The 20,500-nt window shown below is 49.8% G+C and overlaps 1 protein-coding gene across 1 annotated transcript in view; it reads right to left on the reverse strand.

The window, feature by feature from the left end:
• Positions 1-2,814: 2,814 nt before the first annotated feature.
• The window catches only part of TRIOBP (TRIO and F-actin binding protein), a 35,327-nt gene continuing 17,641 nt past the window's right edge, over positions 2,815-20,500 (reverse strand). The window contains exons 10-22 of the mRNA XM_090043063.1: positions 17,253-17,309; positions 16,819-16,887; positions 16,347-16,436; positions 15,406-15,515; positions 13,262-13,817; positions 12,375-12,485; positions 8,605-8,752; positions 7,179-7,290; positions 6,296-6,455; positions 5,909-6,022; positions 5,434-5,520; positions 4,321-4,484; positions 2,815-3,588 (exon numbers count right to left, since the gene is read on the reverse strand). Coding sequence (XP_089899189.1) covers positions 4,323-4,484; positions 5,434-5,520; positions 5,909-6,022; positions 6,296-6,455; positions 7,179-7,290; positions 8,605-8,752; positions 12,375-12,485; positions 13,262-13,817; positions 15,406-15,515; positions 16,347-16,436; positions 16,819-16,887; positions 17,253-17,309 — 1,776 coding nt within the window. The 3' untranslated portion in view covers positions 2,815-3,588; positions 4,321-4,322. The remainder of the gene's footprint in view (positions 3,589-4,320; positions 4,485-5,433; positions 5,521-5,908; positions 6,023-6,295; positions 6,456-7,178; positions 7,291-8,604; positions 8,753-12,374; positions 12,486-13,261; positions 13,818-15,405; positions 15,516-16,346; positions 16,437-16,818; positions 16,888-17,252; positions 17,310-20,500) is intronic.

Raw genomic sequence — 20,500 nt, forward strand, 5'->3', positions numbered from 1 at the left:
AATCCTAGTATTGCATTACCCAGCTTAAGGCCACCATAATTTCAGTAGCCTTATTTTATTTTTTTAAGAACAAACACTCAAATATCTGTAGGCTGGTTGATGCAGGATTAGAACAAGACAGGGTAACAAGAAGAGTGTGCCTTATCCGTCCCAAGTCAGATATACCAGTCAGCTTTCCAGACACAAATCAATGATCTGGGATCATCAAGTACGGAGTTCTGCATTGCATAGTTCTGGTTTGTTCTGTTGACTGCCTCCCCAGTCCTATAACCCAACTACTCTCTCCTTCTTCTGACCACTAATGTTTCAGTAGGTCATAAGTGATTGTGCTCCAACTGCCAGAGTAGCAGCCCTGAAGCAACTGAGCTGAAGTTATCACCCCGGGGCATAACTCCCAGGCAAGCACTAGGAATATCCTTCCCATGCCAGGAGACAGCTACAGTTGTTAAGACAGCCCTGACAGCAAATTAAACACCCACCTATGTTCTGGAGGTGATGATAGCTCTCACCTGCCTACAGATACCTTTCAAAGCATCCACTAGGTACATGGTTCTGGGACAAAGGCACCTCCAGCAGCAGCTCAGGAAAGGGAAAGGACTTTCTTGCTGGAATCTGGAGAAGTCCTACTTTTTCCAGTGTTTCCTGAAGGCAGGGCATAGACAGTTGTTTTCCAAGGCCCGCTCTTGATGGGTTTTGTCCTTGCAGCTGCCTCCAGGGGCTGTGTCCAACTCTATTAACATTTAGGGATGACATTAAGTGCACAGTATTTCTTATCTGGCTGATGCTTCAAAAGCAAAAACTAGGGTGGGGGTGGGGGGAGGGGAGAAAGCAGGTGAGGAGATGCAGATGTGGACAGGGAAGTGAGCCAACACACACACACATTTCCCCAGCACTTGCAGAAGGCTTGCAATCAAGTCATCACATACCAGATCGAGATACTACACTTGATCTGAGCCTTCAAGAGGCCGAGAAGCGAAAGGGAAAAAGGAGTAAACAGTGACATTTGCAGATGATATCAAATAATTTTGGGTAATCAAATCCAAAGCTGGTGGTGATGTTACAGGGATATCTCATAGAACTGTCTCAGAGGGCAGGAACAACAGAGGAAAATCAGTGCTGAGAAGTGTAAAGTAATGTATGCTGGAAAAAGTGCACACACTCATGATGGGCTCCAAATTAACCATTACAATTCAGGAGAGATCCTGGAATCATTGTGGACTGTTTTCAGATCAGTGTAGAGTAATGGTTAAAAAGACAAATAAAATGTTAGGAACCAAAGGAGGAAACAAAGTATCTGGGGGAACATCTGTTCACCAGAGTTCCCCAAGGGCTGACAAGATCTAACAGTTACAAACTCCCCGGTTACTGATTCAAGCTGGACATAAGGAAGAACTTGTTTACTGTCTGAGCCCCCAAGGTTTGGAATAGACTGCCACAGGAGGTGGTTCAAACACCCACTTTGAACGCCTTCAAGACGCATTTGGATGCTTATCTTGCTGGGATCCTATGATCCCTGCTAACTTCCTCTCCCTGGGGGCAGGGGGCTGGACTCAATGATCCTCTGGGGTCCCTTCCAACCTGAATGTCTATGAAATCTATGAAAATATAATTCCATGAAGCATCCCATCTTGAATGCTGTGTGCATTTCTGGTCACTCCATTTCAACAAGGATGCAACAAAACTAGAGCAGATACAGAGAATGTCAACAAACTGATCAGGGCTATGGAACAGCTGCTATATAGAGAGAGACAGAAAAGGCTAGGAGTCTTCAGCTTGGAAAAAAATTCACTGAGTGCAATATGACAGAGCTATAAAAATCATGGTCTGAAAAAAGGGAATAGGGCAGTATTATTCATTATGTCTACTATAATAAAAGAACTGTGGGGAGGAGTGAAATTAACAGGCAGCAGGTTTAAAACAAACCAAAAAGAAGTCCTTTTTTTCCTTTTAAAGCACAGTGCATCATGAATATGCAGAGCTTCACTGCCACGGGATGTTGTGGAGGCTAAAAGCCTAACAAGGTTCAAAAGGGGATTAGACAACTGAGTAGAGACTAGATCCATCAGGGGCTATTAACCGTAAGTCAAGGATGTAACCCATTGCTGGAGACTGGGGGAGTCCGACAGTTGATGAAACACTTTAGGCAAACTGTTTGTGATGCTCTCTCTGAAACAGGGGTGTCTAACTGAAGGGTCATTGGGCCCTTCAAACTGGACAACACATTAATGGCGGTGGCATAAGTCCCCACTGCTGCCAGAGCCACTGTTTTGGCACATGTCCAGAACCCAGGGAGTGAATGATGTTGCTGCTTCCACTTGTCCCCCAAATCTCCCTGCCAGGGGCACCTACAAACCCCAAGATGGAAAGGCAAGTGGAATTAACTCCCTGGTTTCTGAAGCCACACAAAAGTAGCAGTGATTAATACTGAAGCTATGGCAACAAACCCTGTAAGCCAAATCCATGGAAAAAAGTGGTTCAGCCACTAAGAAGCCTTACAAGCTACATGACACCTCCAGGGGCCAGAGCTGGCCCACAGGCCTTATGTTGATGCCCCTGCTCTTGAAGGCATCTGCTACTGGCCAGTATGAGAGACAGGATGTACGAGGTTGGACAGACCTTTGGTTTGATCCAGGACAGCAGTTCTTATATCAAAGTCTCTAGGCACAACTGGCAGCCCTTGCTGGATACTGCTGATCCGATAAAGCAAGGAGCCATCCTCCAACATGAAGGTTCAAAGATGCTGTGTAAAGAGCAAGCCTGACTTGACACCATCAGTGACTCTGAGGCCAATGCAACAGTCATACAAGATCCCTCTGCAATATTGGAATATTTTTATTAAGTTAAACTATGAACTGTGCAGCAGAGCAGCAGCTGCCTTTGTTGTTTGGCTCTGGCAGAGGCAGCAGCGGCTCATGAAAAGTCTCCACTGCTCCTCAGGGGTGTGCAGGCAGAAGGCAGGCTTGTCCCACACTGCGGTAGGCACCAGCCTCACAGTGAGACAGACAGCTGGCCTACTCATGCAGGAACCTGCCTTTAGTGCAGTACTCTGAGTTGGAGGATAGTCACCGATAGACTTGGTCACATGGACTCTCACCACCATCTCCCCATGGATGTGCCCAGGGCGGATGGAGCCATTGCTTGCCCTGCTATGGCTAGTTTGCCTCTTGCACAGGCTGCTGTGGGCCACGGTCATTCTAGCACATCCAAGTTGGCTCACACAGACGTTTGAAGAAGGAGAGTGGTACAAGACAGCCACTCCAGAGCCTGTGTGCACTCATGGCCAGAAGGGGCAACAGGGAATACAAAGTCTGTCTTCAGCTGCTGGCTAAAAGATATAGTAGCTTAAAATGCTCCCCTCCCCTTCCAAAAAAAGACCCCACAAAAAAAATCTCTATAAAATATCTTTTCACATATAAAATCCTGAAGAAGGTGCATGTTGGAGCCAGTCCAAATGGCGTGCTCAGTTACGCAGGCACACGGGACAGGGGTTCGTTGGAAGGCATGAGGGGATGGGTTCTGGGCAGGTTGTGTGAATGGATGGGATGCAGCCACCGCTTCCCCACAAGTGAGGAGCAGAGTAAAACAGACCTGAAGAGGGGGAAAAAAAAGAAAAACAAGACAAATGACTTAAAAACACTATTTCTACCAGGCAGAAGGCTGCCACTTCACTAAGCTGAAGAGAGAGGGCCACTATGTGCCAAACTGCCAGCTAATGACACTGCTTGTACTGCAACCCCAGACTGCCCATGAATAAGCATCAACAGCACCTGGGGTTGTGTGGTCTGAGCCCTGCCAGTGGTGCCATGAACAGGAAGAGGAACCATGAGGATGGAAAATTCCCACTGGACCAGATCCAGTGAGAATAAGACACCCAACAGAGTTTGCTCTTGTCTCAAAGACAGCATGACCCAGCAAGCAAGAAAAGAGGGCACTTTTGATCACTTCCTAGGGCCACCTTACACCTCACCTCTTGTAAATACCAATAGTAGGAGAGGCCCAGGGTCAACAGAGACAGACAGTTTTGCTTAATTCAAGCTACTTCCACAGAGATTAAACACACAGGTAGGAATACAGTTTCTCCCCATTCAGGTAGTAATGTGTGAAGTCCAGCACTATGCTGCCTGGCACTGGGGGCAAGTCAGGGATGGCCAATGCCTCCTTTGCATCTGCCTTTCAAGCCCACCCATCACACCCCTGCAGTCTAGGGACCATGAGTGGAGTACTGCCCTGCAGCAACCCCTGGGTGCTCCTGACCCATAACTTATGCTCCTCCCCAGTGCAAGTTGACAAGACCTGACCCCTCCATGTCCAGTCTTTCACCTCTATTCAGCAATGCTGTTACACAGCATCTCCTTTTCCTGCAAAGCCGCCACAGCCAGGCGCAGATGCTCCTTCAGCTGCTTGATTTCCTGCTCTGAGCGCACCTTGATGCGTTTCAGCTCCACGTAGACATCCTGGTATTTTCCTGAGGCAAACCTCTTATCCTGCAGTGGAAGGCAAGGAGTCACAATCCAGACATTGGTATTCATGGGGGAGGGGGAAGGAGAAGGGAGCAGCACAGATGCCCCTGGGTGGAAAGCCAGGAAGATGGAGACCTCAGTCTGAACCCAAGCCCTGGCCTGCTCTGCCTTCCTATGCAGGCAGTGGGAGTCTGAAAGCTGGCCAGAGGCCTCAGACTGCCAAGAAGAGACATCATTGCCCTGGTACAGCAATGGCATCCCCAGAGATCCAGTTAAAGAGGCAGCTGGGAGGAGGAATTCACAACTGAGATCTATCAAACTACTCAAGGCTGAACAGGTTGGCTCAGTGAGACTGTTCTCTAGAAGCACCTAAAGGGCCGCCCCTTGAGGGAGAAGAGTGTGTACAAGAGGACAGAAGTAGGAGCCATGGGAAACATAGGCATTGGTGTCATGAAGGTTTTCCTGAGGACGAGGGCCATTCAACTGTAGAACAGTCAAAGGGCAGAAGTGATGGAAGCCAGAGGGTTCAAGCCATGGAAAAATAGAAACAGAAAGGGATGCCCATAACCATGCTGCACTGGCAAAAGGGAAAGGTCATACAGTGGAGCTAACCCTCCCTTCATGGTGAGTTACTAAGGGTACAGGAGAGACATGGCCTGGCTGCAGGATGGATGGCATATAGAGGGAGGGGAAATAAAACAGCTGAATTGGAGCCCCACCCAGAGCTGGCCAGGTCTTCCCCACATTTAAGGGTTCCCTTTCTGCAGGTATATGGCATATGCACATGCACACACAGAGAACTGAGCTCCAGAGGGTTAATCTAGGAGGACTGAGCAACCCTGCACAAAATTCCCCCCCAGCAAGTGATGCTTTTCCCAGATCCAGAACTCCCTGCCTCACACTTCAGCAAGGTCTTGGCATCCCTCCTGCCTTGAACTCTACTAAAAGAAGAACACTTCCAGGGGCACCGTACCTTCTGAATCATCTGTAGCTCCTCCCGAAGACACTGAATCTCTTTCTTCAGGTACTGGAGCTCATTTTCTCTCACTCGAAGCAGCACCTGCAAGTAGCAAGTGAGAGAGAATGAAGGGCCTGAGCTGATGCAGCCTGGCTCAGAAACTGCCTCCTTGCTGCAGAGTTTTGGCAGAAGCATGTGCTGCATAGGGTGGGGGTAGGAAGGAAGGGCCCAGAGCACCAGGGCAGGAAGTACTGCAGATCAAGAGTGGGGAGTGCTGGCAGAATGCTAGAGGGGAAGCTTGCGTAGCTCCTTCCTGCATCAGCTGGTGTCATCAGCCTTTGGTGTCACACTTATCCAGGGCCCCTAATACCAGCAGGACACCACCGCTGCTGCCCCTGGCTGCTCCTCCAGGTGTCCAAAGTCCCCAGTGGCTGGCCATGCACGCTCTGAAATTAGGCCAGCACCACATGACCCCAGCAGGTCTCCTTACCTCTAGCTCGCAGGAGCTCCTCTCATTATTGTGCAAGGCCCCATCCCCAGAGCCATGAGCAGCGATGGAGGTCTGTAGCCTCCCAATTTCCTCTGACAGGCGTGCTTGCAGATCCTGGGGACCAAGAGTAGAGTCCATTAGGGCAGTGAACACAGGTGTGTAACAGCTTCCAGACCCTGCCTGATTGGTGTGGCTCTGGCTGACAGCCAGGATCATAACCTCAAGGACCATAACCCCAACCCCCTCCCCATCACACACACACATCCCAGGCTCAGGATAGAGGTGGTTCACGTAGTTCTGTACAGCACAGCTCAGCAATTAAAGGGGTTTCTGGTTCTCCAGGAAACATGCCCCTGGGAACTTTGCCTCTGGGGAAAAATCTCTTGCCTGGTTCTGCCGGAGGAGTTCCTTCCCCTCCTGCTGACAGCACTGCAGCATCTGCTCCCGCTCTTCTGCCTTTTCTGTGAGGTTCCCTATTTCCAGGCACTTCTGGGAGTATTGCTCAGAAAGAACCTGCAGCTCCCGCTTCAGAGAAGCCAGGTCCAACCTGCCACAGATGCCCAATGTTACCAAGGAGAAACAAGGCACCTACTGCACCCCCTTCTACATCCCTATCTGTGTACTGGCACTGCCTTTGCCCACTGAAAGCCTTGACCCTGCACTCTTGTCACTCCCCTGAACAGCTGGTAATCAGAAGATAAAGGTTAGTTGTCAGCACTGAGGGGAGGACAGAGGGCTGGAGGAAAAAAAAATGTATTCCACACAGATCAAGGCTTCAGCCCTCGTCACCCCTCCACACACACAGTGGCTTCTTCCAGGCACCTCATGTGACAGGAGATGAAATGGAGGAGCCCTTTGAAAAGCTGGGAGAATGAAGGCAGGAAGAATCTGAGCACAGCTGCCTCTGCTGGTGCTTTAGGGACGGGGAGCTGTTGGTTCCTCCCACTGTACCCTGCCATTTTACTGACAGCAGGGAGGGGACTGTCACCTGAAGAGTCAGCACCTCAGTCCATCCTCCCCTGTCTCTGCCTGGGAAGAGGGAAGGGAAGCAGCTTAAAGCTAGAAGCTAAAGCCACATTACCAGGGAGGAAGACAAGAGGAATGGAACATAAGGAATACCCCCAATACTAATGTGGCCAGAATCCTCCAACCCTTCCCTGCTGGCTTACTCTGCTCCTTAGATGAGGGGTATCTGAAAGGGACCCCCTGCCACACCCAAGAAACTTGGCCTGGGCACCCTGGGAAGGAAACGTGCAAAGAGACTCCTTACTGGTGCTGCCTCTGAAGGGCGTCAAAGCTGGACCCACCCTCCTGGAAGCTGCGCGTCCTGCCCAGCTCTTTATTCAGCTCCTCCTGGTGGGCCTTCTTCAGTGCTTCAATGGCTAGAAACAAATGGAGACAAATGGAATCAAAGTGACCCAGTCCCAGCTTGGTAATGTTTGGCAGTGGCAAACTAGCTCTGTGTGGTCATCAGGTGTACATTCCCAACTGCTGCTAAAGGCCCTACAACTCCAGGGAGGACTCAGTATTTCCATCCTCTGGTCTGCAGTCAGCACATTCACCATGCTAACACCCATAAACCCAGCCAGTACTGGGTGAGCCACGGATGTAGCTTCTGGAAGCTTCCTGTCATGCCAAAGTGGTGGTAATGGGGTTACATGAGTCTCTCTGTGCACAATCAGATGTAAGGATCAGGTTTTTAAAATGTACCCACAACACTATACTCAAGAAAAAGAGCCTGAAGACATGGGAATGGGAAAGAGAGAGAGTAATCTGGCCTCAGTCCAATCTGGCACAGTGCACCCAGCTGTCACTGAAGAGCCATGGGACCACATGTGACCAGACCATGCATGGTATCAATAACCATCTGCCACCATCAGTTAGCTGAGTTGCTCACTCCTTACTTCCCTGATCAAAGGGTGGAGCTTTGTGGGAATGGAATTCCAAATCTCAGTTTGGTCCCAGCGTGCAGAAGCCCATGATGCAGAGGGGCATATTCACAGGGGATGCATGGTCCTCTTCACTACAGGGTCTTAGAGGCCACAGAAAACAAGGCAGACCAACTACCATACTCCTACCTATCACAAGATCTTTTCAGAAAGGTCTCATTAGCTCTGTCTTGGATCTTAGCAAGTGACCAGCTCATTGCAAAGCTGAAAGGGTAATCGCTGATCCATGGAGGCACATCTGCTTACTCCAGAGGCTACAATTAACATTGGGATGCCTAGTGCTGCTCATACCCAGAGAGCAAGGATTGCTGTCTAAACATACCAGAATGTGGGGGCAGACTGAGGTGAAGTGACCAGCCCAAGGACCTGCATGTGGCCACTAGCATAACTGGGGACAGAGCCCAAAATATTGACTCCCAGAGCAATGCTTGGCCAACTTGCATCCCTTCAATGCTGTAGAGATTACACTGTTTTCTTTTGGCAGGGCCCAATCCCAGAGATGCTGGCACTGACTGAGGACAGCAGGAATCAATGGTGCTTATCACCTCATTGAATCAGGCCTGTAGCTAGGTTTGTTCCCCACCCTGCGGCGTTTCCAGAGGTTCAAGGCATCCTAGGAGAGAAAGTGCTTGGAAAGGAAGTGAATGGGGTTTGAAAGAGAGCTGGCAGGAAGGAACTTATGGTGAGGATCTCTCCTCAACGTGAGAGACATCTCTTCAGGTAGAGGACCTCAGCTCCAGGCCCTACCTGCAGCTGTAGCTGCTGCCTCCTCAGCCAGGAGCCTCTCCTTCTCCTGTCGCAGCCGCTCCAGCTCCCGCTGGTGATGCCGCTGCAGCTCTGCCATGACCTGCTGGTGGGAAGACTCCATCTCTGCCAAGCTGCGCTCACAGGCCTCCTGCCGCGCAGAAGAGGGGAGAAAGGAAAGGAATGCCGTTAGAGGACAATGAGTCCAGGAAGCGGGTGGGCCGGGCAACAACTGGACTGACAGAGACAGATAAACTATTGCGCCTCCTCTGACCCTCTCCACTCAGTTGCATGCTGTTCTCAAATTGCACGGGGCCACTTGAGCAGTCAGCAGCAGCACTGCAGTCGCTGGGCACCCTGTGGCAGATGCAGCAAGTATGCTGCTGCTGAGGTGCCACACCAGCTCTGCAAAAGGCAGAAGCTGCGTCCAGCCCGGGGGTTCCACTAGCAAAGCCACAACTGTTGGGGCAAGTGTAAGCTCATCACAGCTCTGACAGAAACACTTTGTAACAGGCAAGGCCACAGGGCCATGTCCCACAATCCTCTCTTCATACACCTTGGATGTGCAAGAGACAGCTAACAATGCAGACCTTCCAAGCATCATAATTAGCAGTGGAGTTTGCTTAGCTTCTACCTCTAAGCTATTGTTCCAGGCTCTCTGTAACCTCAGGGAGCCACTTTTGCCTTCGTAACATCCAGGACATTTGGTAACATTTGCAGCTAGAGTTCTTTATTTTATAAAAGCCCCTGGAGCATTGGCTGATAGTTGAGAGCCAATTCCCTTTGGTAGTCCTGAGGCTGCTGCCCCCTCACCTCCACAGACCCCAGTGGGACACGCATTGCACCCTGGAAAATGACTGGAAAATACAGAAACTATTGCTGGGTTGGGCAAAGTTCTGGGACCTGTGGTCACCAACTGCTGTACCACCAACATTAGAGAGGAGGGTGGCTGCTATCTGCTCTAGGTGGACAGTAAAAATCACCCTGAAGGCTCCAGAGGAGTGGTCAACATAATCCTCACCCACAATTTGCTCTGCTGTCTTGTGATTTATCTTGAAACTGGCTATGAAACCCTGGAGAGTGAAGAGGGAGAATCACAAAAAAGCCCTCTTTTAATGGAAGGGCAGTTGGGGCCTGATTTAAAAAACTGACTCTTCCAACCTGTTTAATTAGGGAAGCTGATTAAACAGCATGGGCCCTGCAGAGAGTAATATTCATCAGGCCCCCAGCACTGCTGCTCACTGGCTGCATTAGATACCACGTGATACGGAGGCTTTATCTGTGAGGGATCAATTGCAACAGGACAGTTACCTGACTGGGTTACTTCAAGACAGCCTCCCTTGAGAGTTTACATGTGTAACAGGAATCACATGAGCATGGTGACGCTAAGGCCAGAGCCCAAGAGGCACATCCTTTCACCCCCAGGACAGAGAAGGTGCACAGGACCTTGCAAAGTAGGACTCTTATTGCCCTTTTTTCCAGCTGAATGAGCTCACTTCAAGGCCACAGAAAGATTAAAAGGTTGAGGGTTACCACCTTAGCTCCCTGGGCACTCAACACTCCTCCTCCCTCTCCTTGTTGGGAAGCATTTTGCCAGAGACTTGACTGAGGGAATGAAGCATGCCCAGTGTCAAGGGAGTTGCCCTCAATCATGAGCACATGTTCTGTGATGGCTGCACAGAGGAAGCTATGCTCACTGATGACTGGCACACAGGGCGTTAGTCCTGAACATAAGAAACACTTTGCTGGGTCTGACCATAGGTTAAGCCTACACTACCCTGTTTTGCACAGCAGTAGAGTGCAGATGCTAAACGGGAAAAGTATTTAAGCACAGCATATCCAGACTTACTTGTCCCCTCCCCTCCAGCTTCATTCAGAGGCCTAGGAAATCCTAATTTTGAGGCAGCGTCCCCAGCTCTCATGTTTGATACCCACTAAGAGAAGACAAATTTGTCCAATCCCCATTTAACTCAGTTAAATTTTCAGCCCACAATATCCTGTGGCAATGAGTTCCTTGACTTAACAACATGCTGTGTGACAAAGAGCCTCCTTTCATTTGTTTTAAACCTGATAACTAATAATTTTATTCTATGCCCCTTAGTCCTAGTGTTGAGGCAGATATCAGAGAACAAGTCCTTGTTTACTTTTTCCACAGGATCCATGGTTTTAGACTTTTATCAGCTGTCTTTTTTCTAGCCCTGGCCATATCCTTATGTTATGTCCAACCCCGCTACTCCCTTCCCACATTGAACACCCTCCCCCCCACCAACCAAAATAAAAGGCAGTCAGTTATTCCTGGCAATGGGGAGAGCAGCTCATGAGAGTGCAGACGCACATAACAATTAAACCATTCCCACATGCCAGATTGGGAACTGTTTCATATTTGTGTGTGAAGTGCTGGGGCTCCGACACTAGGTGGGAGTGAGAACCCAGTTTACATGCCTCTTAGTGGACAAGTTGGAGGGGGAGTGCTTGCACCCATGCTTTAAGGGTCCCAGGAGGTGGGCAACATGTAGCTGGGGGAGTTTTCACTTCTCTCCTAAACACACAAGTTCAATAAACTTCAATAGCCTGGAGTTGATTGAAGTCTGAGGTCTGCTTGCCTGACTAGGGGTGGGGGCAGGCATGGAAGAAGTGCTTAGACCCATGCTTTTGGGTTCCCAGGGGCTGCAGCGAGGACATGATGAGCAGCTACAGTCAAGTAGGGAGTGAGGACACAGCTGGTTGTTAGAAAGATCGCCTTTATTGAACAAACAGTGCAAGGAGCTCTGTGATAAACTGTGCCAACAAAAGGAAAAAGAAATGACAGCAGAATTCTGTCTGGGTATGAGAGCAGAGAGTTGCAGCAGTTGGGAGTGGCAGTGAGGAGTGATGCACTGTGGGATACCTGGAGGACTGACCAGACCCCTGTCATGGTATGCTTGATGTTCACACATAACACTGAAACTGGTTCACAGTGAACTGGTACAAAAATAGTACTTGATTTTCCAGGTACATTTTTTAACCATTCCAGTCAGCTTTTAAGTCGGTGTAACAGGCTCATATGTCTGTTTGCATGAGGTTTAAACTGGATTTCATCCAGTTTAAGTGTTATGTGTGTCCATCCCTGGAAACTGAACAAGCTACCCTCTATTTGCTGAGACTTGAGTGCTGCCAACCTGCAACATCAACAAGATCCAGCTACACCCTGGCTACTCTTGGCACAGCAGAGGCTCAGGTCAGTCCCATACCTTTGGACTGAGCTACCTTTGACCAGAGGCTTTGATCTGTACCCTCTGAGGCTTTCAGACAACCACACCTAAGTTGCAGGGTCTGTAAATCTGTGGAAGGTCTCGGTCAGTTCCTTCATCTGAGAGTCTTAATACATACTAAACTCACACATGACCCCGCCCTGAAATTCACTCCTGAGGAGGGAGACAGCTCCCCAAGCCAGGCCAGTGCCACCAAGGTGTTGTGGTATAGTAGTCCCATCCCTCAGCGTGATTCCACTCCAGCAACACTGGACAGAACCCCTTCAAATTATGCCCTTATGCTTTGCATGGGCCTTTGGGCACCAGATTCTTTAAGGGCTGGCATAACTCATCAACCGCTGTGTCATTAACGTGATAGCTGGGCTCCCTTCTGGTTGCCATGGCAATACTAATTAATGTAATGTGTGCAAGGTAATCGAGATAGGTGGAAATCTCCTGTCTCCCTCAAATCTCTATCCTGCCTGGAATCTGAGCAGACTAACAGCCGAGAGGGGCTTCTGGCCTGCTGCTGACCCTCCTCACCTGGGAGATGTAGCCCCGAGGCACACTGCCATCTCCATGGGGCTTTGCAGTGTCACGAAGGCTCTCACCACCAACACGACAGGATTCCAGCTGTGCCCTCAGGGACTGAACCTGTGCCAGGAAGCCAGGGTATGAAATCAACTCAGCTATGGGAGAAAAGGCCCCAGTTCAGAATTTACGTGCTATATTCCAGCCAGACCAGACCAGCCTGGGCAATGAGGAAAAAAACCAAAGGAAATGTGTTTCTATGGGAACCCTAATTGACCTCCTGTATCAAGGGGAAGGGGATATCACAGTGAGGTAGGACCCAGCTGGTCAGCCTAGGAAGGTGAAGGGACAAGGCCCTCCATCAAGACACGTGTAGCATGAACCACACTCTCCCTGACAGACAGAAATGCAGCTATAAGGGTTTAGAATGAGGGGCTCACACCCTCCATATGCAAGTAGAGACATACTCCTTGCTCAATGGGAAAGTAGTGAGGAGCACTCCTGTCACAAAGGACAGCGCAGAGGTTTGGGATTGCTTGGGCATTACGGCATAAAAGTTTAATCGCAAGTCTCAACTCAAGGCAAGCCAGTGGCATTTCACCACATGACACTAGGCCTGAGCTTGGCCAAGCTGTCTATATATAAGCAAGCTGTTTCTCCAAACGCAGGCCTTAAGCTGCTGGGGAAACTGTATGGGCTATGAGTGCAATGTGAGCTAAAGCTCTCATACTTCAGATAGGAAGCAAAGGACATTGCTTTCCCAGCATCACAACCTTACCCCACAAGAGATGTAACCTCCATCAGCTAAGCCCAACCTGGAGGAGCATGAAAGTGCTGGGGCTCCCTCTGCCAAACTGAGAAAAAGCAAACATGGTGCCAGAGAGCAAGTCAGCTCCTACCTCCTTCTCCAGTGCTTCACTGTTGTCCCCATGGCCCTCTCTGCTCTGGTTCAGCAGTGCTGTCAGGGGGACCCGCTTGGACTCCTTCAGGGGCAAGCATTCCAGCTCCAGCCACTTCTTCTCAATCTCTTCCTTCAGCCGACTGCGCTGCTCCTCAGACAGGGACTGGCCCATCGACTCCTTCTCACACCCCTTGCGGAAGACATCCCGAGCTGGGCCATCAGTCTGCAGGACTCCACTGTCAGGAGCCTCGAACCACTTCCGCCTCTCCTCCGAGCGAACGGCCAGGTCCCGTTCCAGCTCCTCGTGCTTGAATGTTCTGTCAAAGACCCTCAAACTCCCTCTTGTCCGCTGTGGGGACCCTTGGTTCAAGGGGCCTTGCTGCAGGGGGGACAGCTCCACATAGTCGAAAGCCTGGCGCTGCCCGTCTGCCTTCCGGTAACTGCCCTTGGAGATAACCTCTGACCCCATGCCTGAACGCTGCTCCTCTGAACAGAGGGAGCTTTTTTGGGGTACATAACTACGGAAGGAGTTTTCCTTGTTGCAGTCAGACAGCCTGAAATGGGAGCACGAGCCCATGAGGGAGACACAGTGCTGGGAGTAATGCAAGCAAGTGTTGTGCAAACTACCCACACATGCTTCTGCCAATGCACCCAGGCCTACCTTGCTGCCACACCCTTGGGTAGCCCAGCCCTGGGAACCTCCTGACCACACGCGTGCACGCACACACACACCCCTGTTCAGCAGCTCTGTGATAAGAACAGTTTCCACATGACATGAAGAACCAGAACTGGCTCTTAAGATGCTAGATGCCACTTGCAATCATTGAGTCTGAGCTGTGGACTTATGCTCACCAGCCCAGCTATGCTCTTCAGAGCTCCTCCCCTCCCATGACCAAGGAGACTCCTTCCTTCTCCCCTTTCCTGTGTAGAAAGGATGAAAAACTTGGCAGTACCTCTTCTTTTCAGGCACTTACACTAAAATTTGTTTGGGTAGGGGAAGAGATGGTGGCAAAACTGGGGGAAGACAAGAATGGGACACTGCACAGAGGGCTGAGCAAATAACAAGTAAAAAAGTCACCCCCACATTCACAGGAATCATAGAAAAGTAGGGCTGAAAGGGACTTAAAAAGTTATCTAGTTCAGCTTTATGCTCAAGGAAGGATCATCCCCAAATAAACCATCCCCGAAAAGTGTCTGTCTAACCTGCTCTTGAATACTTCCAAGGATGGAAATTCCACGGTGTCTCTTAGGTGCCTGTTACGATGCTTGACCACTGTCATAGGCAGAAAGTTCTTCCCAATATTCAACTCAATTACCTCTGTTGCAGGTTGAGGCTATTGCTCCTAGTTTAGTCTCTGTCACAGAGAAAAGCCCATCTCCATCCTCTCTATAGTCACCCTTCAGGTAGTTGAAGACTGTTAAAGTCCCCCCACTCAGTCTTCTCTTCTCCAGACTAAATAACCCTAGCTCTTCCAGCCTCTGCTGATAAGCCTCAACTTCATACTTCAAAGGATCCTATACAGCAGATTCAGGGAGAGCTCCTCTGTTGTTAGGTCACCTGACAGTACCTTGACTGCAAGGCCTCAGGAGTTCCTCCTGCACTCCCCAACTGATCCTGTAAGGATGATGGAATATTTACACCAGCATAAAAGTAGTGGACAAAAGATGCAAACTCCTAAATTGTGGTAACTTTACCCAATGTGGAGAACTGCCCTAGAAAGATGCCACTGGAGTTTCACCCTGATTAAGTTTAGGTTCCATCTGTCCACCTTCAACATGGGGTGACAGTCTGCTAAAGGCAACAGGCATCCCCCACACTGTCTACTGACTGTTCCTAGCCATGGGACAGATTCACATCTGCCCTGTCCTATTCCTGGTGAAGTTTATACTACTGTACCAAACTGGTGTCATTTATGTTGGGGCACGTGTTCATCTCTCCTTGTCCCATGCCTGTGATGTGGGCCTTTAAAGGGTTATCACTGGTGCACACCAATGCAAGTGGCAAGGCACCTCCTCCCACTCCCAGATGAGTTGAAGAGACGTCCACTATTCCCTGTCCAATGTACCAACCCAGATAGCCATCTCAGTAGTAAGGAGCAGCATGGGTGCTAAGGCAGAGGGAACGTTCCCAGAGATACGTACTTGGTGACATCTGGAGCACTGGCAGGACGCACGTTTTTCCTCAGTGCCTCAATCCAGTTCCTCCGGATTCCTGAGGTCATCGCTGATAGAGTGAAGACAGCATCTTTCGTCTGAAAGGGAGAACCGAAACACCGCTCTCCAGTCAATGTCCTGCTCATTGCCATGAAAGACAGTGGGAGAAAACAGTGGGTTTGAGATAGGGAGGAGGCAATACCTCATTCACCCTCCCGTGACAAGGTACCTGCCAGTTCTGCCTGATGGTATCTGCCTTTGGTACCTTACAGTCAGAGAAAAGCCATCACTTAGAACTTAACCCTACAGGCCCCTCTACTCTCCTCAGTCATACCAACAAGAGGCAGAAAGGCTCAGAATGAGGTCAGCTCACCACCCAGACATGGCCAACAAGGGGCTAACTGGTCAGGCACGAGGAACAGTCATGGTGAGATTTGCTGGCCAGCTCCCAAGGAACCCTCACTCTTAAAGATGTCCCAATTTCTATTCCATTAGGAGCACACACAGGCAGAAACAATCCCTAGTAGCTGGGGAGTTTGTTTTTTTTTCTTTCATTGCAGCATCCCACGGCTGTGAAAAAACTTGTAAAATAAGTGTTTTAGTGACAGCAAAGGTATCTCTGGTGGTGCTGACACAGTAACCCTGAATGAATTGCATTGAAATCACTTCACCTGTGGCCTCCTATACCACCCTTTCCCTACAGCGCCTTGGAGCCGATTCAGTCAGCAGGCTAAACAAACCCAGAGACAGTCTCTGCTCTAATGAGCTCACATTCCCAGTCAGTGAGCAGACAACTAGCAGATACTATTTGCAGACAGTGTGAGGAGGCAGAGGGAACAGAACAATCCCCAATTACCTAGTGACCAGCATTCCTGCATACCAACCTAACCCCTAACCTAACCACTATCAGGCACTGTGTAGATACTCACATGTATCTGGAAGCCGTAGTTGCGTTGCACTGCATATTCTGTCACATCTGTGCAGGAGTGCAAGTCAATCTCACCATCCAGCTCATCAGCCTGCAATGCCCCTCAGACAGTCAGTGAAAGTTATAGCCCTGAGACAGCCTCCATCATCTCCCCAGTGCTTCCTGCATCATGGCTGGAATCATGAAATCCCCTATCCTCCACTCTCAACCTGCACCTGCCCAAGGAGTCTTTCTTTTCCCCACCTTTGCTGGAGCCAGATTCTCTATGATCTCTGCGTTTCAATTGTTATTCTTCTTGAGGCATTTGCAGAATTAGCTGACAGGGAAGTTGCAACTGAGCCACATCATAAGCCCTGGCAGCATTGCAGTCAGCTTCCACTGGGAGCCGAGCACAGACCCTGCACCAGGACTGACTCTCTGCTCTCCCTACATACAGGCAGTGAGGGAAGGATAAGGTGCATTCCCATTCTTACCTCTTCAGCACTGGAGTCCCTGTAATATCTCAGGCTTGAGTCAGTCAGCACAAACCAGTGCTTCTTCCACTGCAGACAGAACAGTTAAGGGGAGGAAACAAGACGACGACAGACCGAGGGAAGAGAAAAGATGAAAATGCTAAGAAAATACTTTGGAAGGGGGAAGTTTCTGCTTACAACCCTCTTGTCCACAGGTCTGACTACCTCCCCTTTCCCCTCTAAACATACCTCCTCCACCTTCATCCTTTTAAGAGTCAACCGGGAAAGGGACAGTGAGAAGGGTTTGATGGGACTCTGTAGGGGACATCTAACAAATCAAGCACCCAAGCAGAAATTCAACACTGCTTCTCTCCACCAAGAAACAGCGTGACTATGCAGAAGGAAAGGCTCTGGATACACAGGAGTCTCCAATGGGGACTAGATGTCCATCTTACCTCTCCAGGCCCATCCAGTATGGACATCCATCCTTTCTTGAAATTGAGGAGATCTGGCTGGAAAAAGGAGGACAGAGCAGGGGTTAATACAGGTTGCGAGAAAAGGCAGGGTTAGGAGGTCAGGACTGACACCAAGTTCAAAACATCACACCTTCCGCCAGGGAGTGAAGGAAGAGCCCACAGGTTTAGAGAGGACAGAGGGGTGAGAGGGGCAACAGTCCAGCCCTATTCCCACTAAACCCAAATGGATCAGGAACCAAGCAGCAGAGGCATGGCTCTGAAAAACACCAGGCAATCACAGCTCCAAGAAGCAGCCCAGGAGATAAAAATGACAGAAAAACATGCACCACAAAAGCTCCCTAAGTGACTGGAGATAGTTACAGGTTTTCTACTTCCTGGTGGAGGAAAAGCCGGAAGTAATTACATCTGGAAGGAGTTTGATTCCCGGGAACTACCCAAACCTCCTCCAGATCTGGCATCACTCCGGAGTCCAGAGAGATGCTTCCTCCATTATCAACAACACCATTACTTATTAATAGCTTGGCTGTGTAGGAGCTGAACAGTGCCATCTCCAAAGAACAGATAGGGAAATATGTGATGTTAAGTGACTTGCCCAGGGCCATCAGGTGACTCAGCCAGGGTTGGAGCTTGGAAATAGACTCTTTTCTGAAATGCAAGAGTTCTGCTCTGCTAAACAGGCCTCCCCTTTACTCTCCCTGACTCCCCCCTATCACACATGTGCACAGCTTGTGACCTATCCTAGCCCTCCCAAATGAATATGAAGGGGAGAGTGGGGCAGGGCCTAACCTGTATCATCATTCATGGCAGAGATATCACTCTCCCCACCTCATCCCAACCAGTTCTGCCTCCTTTCAGGGCTGGAGCTGTAGAGAGCTGACTCAGAGAACAGTCTCTCCTTTGCTTTACTAACCCAAACAGGCCAGATCCATCCCTTCATTGCCTTCCACAGAGTTGCATCAAGAATGAGTCTGGCTCAATGGCCATATTCTCAATGAGATCTGTGTCTCATTCCCTCCCCCCTCGCCCCCAACTTAGTTAAGCACCAGTGATGTAACCTGGGGTGGACAGCAGTAGAGAGAGGCTGGGGACAGAGAAGGAGAGGAAATGTCAGAGCTGTACCTGGAAGTTGTCTGCATCTGGTCTGCCAATTTCGGGGAGGCTGCCGGGTGTGCCTGACTGCCACATGCTCCACCCAAGAAGGGGCTGGTGTGTGTGTCAATGTGTTTGTGAGGGGGCAGTTCAGCAACTGGATGGGTGCTCTATGCCCCAAGGACTTCCGATCAAACCAGGAAATGTCCACCTGGTGCCAACTGACCCCCGCAAGCCCAGACCTCCAGCAGCCTAGCTGGGCAAAACTTTCTCTGCTTTCATTTCCCAGCTCTGAGCTCTTGGGTTACACCCAAGGTTACAGCAGACAGCAGCAGCAGTGAGCATGGGACGGCCCCAAATTCAGCTAGCCTATTGGTTAGAGTGCAGAGTGGGGAGGACATGGAAGGGGCGGGCCACCTGTTGCTACAGTTGCAAACCCAACCTATCAGGGTCCCCCTGGGCTGGAGGTGTCAGATTGCAGGCACTGGATAGGGCGCAGGAGCAGATACGTGGAGAAACCAGAGCCAGGTGGCCTAGGGTTCCACTGCTCACCTCCGACCGGGGACAACAACTACAGACTGAAACACACATACACACGTGTGCGTGCGTGCGTGCATACACAGGAATGTGTCTGTTCCCCTTAGCCTTTCATGCTTTTGCTGATATCTCTGCTTGGTTACTGCTTCTGGAGGGACTCCTCCTCACCTCACCCTGCCAAAAACCCCTTTCCTCTTGTGGCTGCAACTCCACCTTCATGCTGTCACCCCTTGGGGTAAGGCATGAAGGGAAACAAGGCATAAAATCCATCATGCTGCGATGCACGTGTGGAATGCATATGCGCGTGCACACACAAGCCAGTTGCTCCGGGCTCACTGAACAGTGCCAGTGCCGCGTTTGCTTTCGTCCCACCCCTCCATCCCTAGACACAGTGCTGGATCATTCTGCGTTACACCAGATGTCCACATTGTTGCTTCCCGGAAACTACACAATGAGTAACAGATACCCCTGGATGTCAGAAAAACAACAGAACCATGAGCAACAGAACAGCAGGGAGTTGCAAAGAATAGTTTGACTGGCCGGGTAACTTCCCTTAAAACATTAGAGGCTGAACCATCAGAGGGAATGCAATGCATGTAAGGTAGCAGGGCTTTGAGGAAAGCATTTGATTAAGTGTCTTCGCAAAACCTGAACCAAGGATGCGTGTCCCATGAGCTTGGGTAGGAACACAGGCGTGCAGATTAAAACCAGGCTGAGATCATACACAAAGGGGAATAATAGAGAAAGAGACAGGAAGGAAAGATGCCTAGCTGGCATTATCATCGGGATTGGTGTTAGGGCTCATCTCCTCTGAAGCCTACTGTGTGGTGGTATTAATCACCCAGTTAATTGACAATAGCAAAGCAGATTAAACTGGGAGAAGCTATAATTGGCAGTGAAAATTGAGAAACATTAAAGGGCTAGAGGTAGTAGAAAAAAGGCAAGGACAGAGGTAGTAGAGTTATCCAATCAAATTCTGACCCTTACCCCAGCCCAGTGTTGTGACCTTAAAGGCCCCAAAATGAATTTGCCCAGTACGTGGCTAGTATCTGTGCTGCCTCCCTAACCGTGCACCTGGGTTAGAAAGGGCCATGGCTGTGGCCATTTGCAAATATTTCAGGCTGCATAGGAGTCCATAGGCAGCTGGGTGTGGTTGTCATAAATGAGAACAGCCCCAGTGAACTTACACTGGGGCCAGAACTAGAAGAGATGCTCAAGTAATATAAAGCTACCTTTGCATCCCTGCCCTCCAGGTGGACAGTCTATAATAGGATTTTCAAGGAGGATGGTATGGAAGCCAGCCCGTAGGCAGAATATCAAACAAGAACACACTTGGGACGGTGTTAGATACTGCATCTGTGGAAAATTGCTCTGAAATGCAGATTTGATAGAACAGGAACACCTGGAAAATCACAGATGACAGACAAGCATGAAATAGGATGCCGGAGCAGAGCACAAACAAGTACACACCCCGAAATGCAGATGTAGGCTGCAGCTGCAGAGGCCTGAGGTTTCACAGCAGTGGCCTGGGCTTTGGTGTGACCACACCTAAAATGCTACATTTGCTTCTTGTGAGCCACAATGCTAGAAAGGTAGATGAG

This window comes from Crocodylus siamensis, chromosome 4 (genome assembly GCF_052110815.1).
Source record: "Crocodylus siamensis isolate JL-2025a chromosome 4, ASM5211081v1, whole genome shotgun sequence".
Lineage (NCBI taxonomy): Eukaryota > Metazoa > Chordata > Crocodylia > Crocodylidae > Crocodylus > Crocodylus siamensis.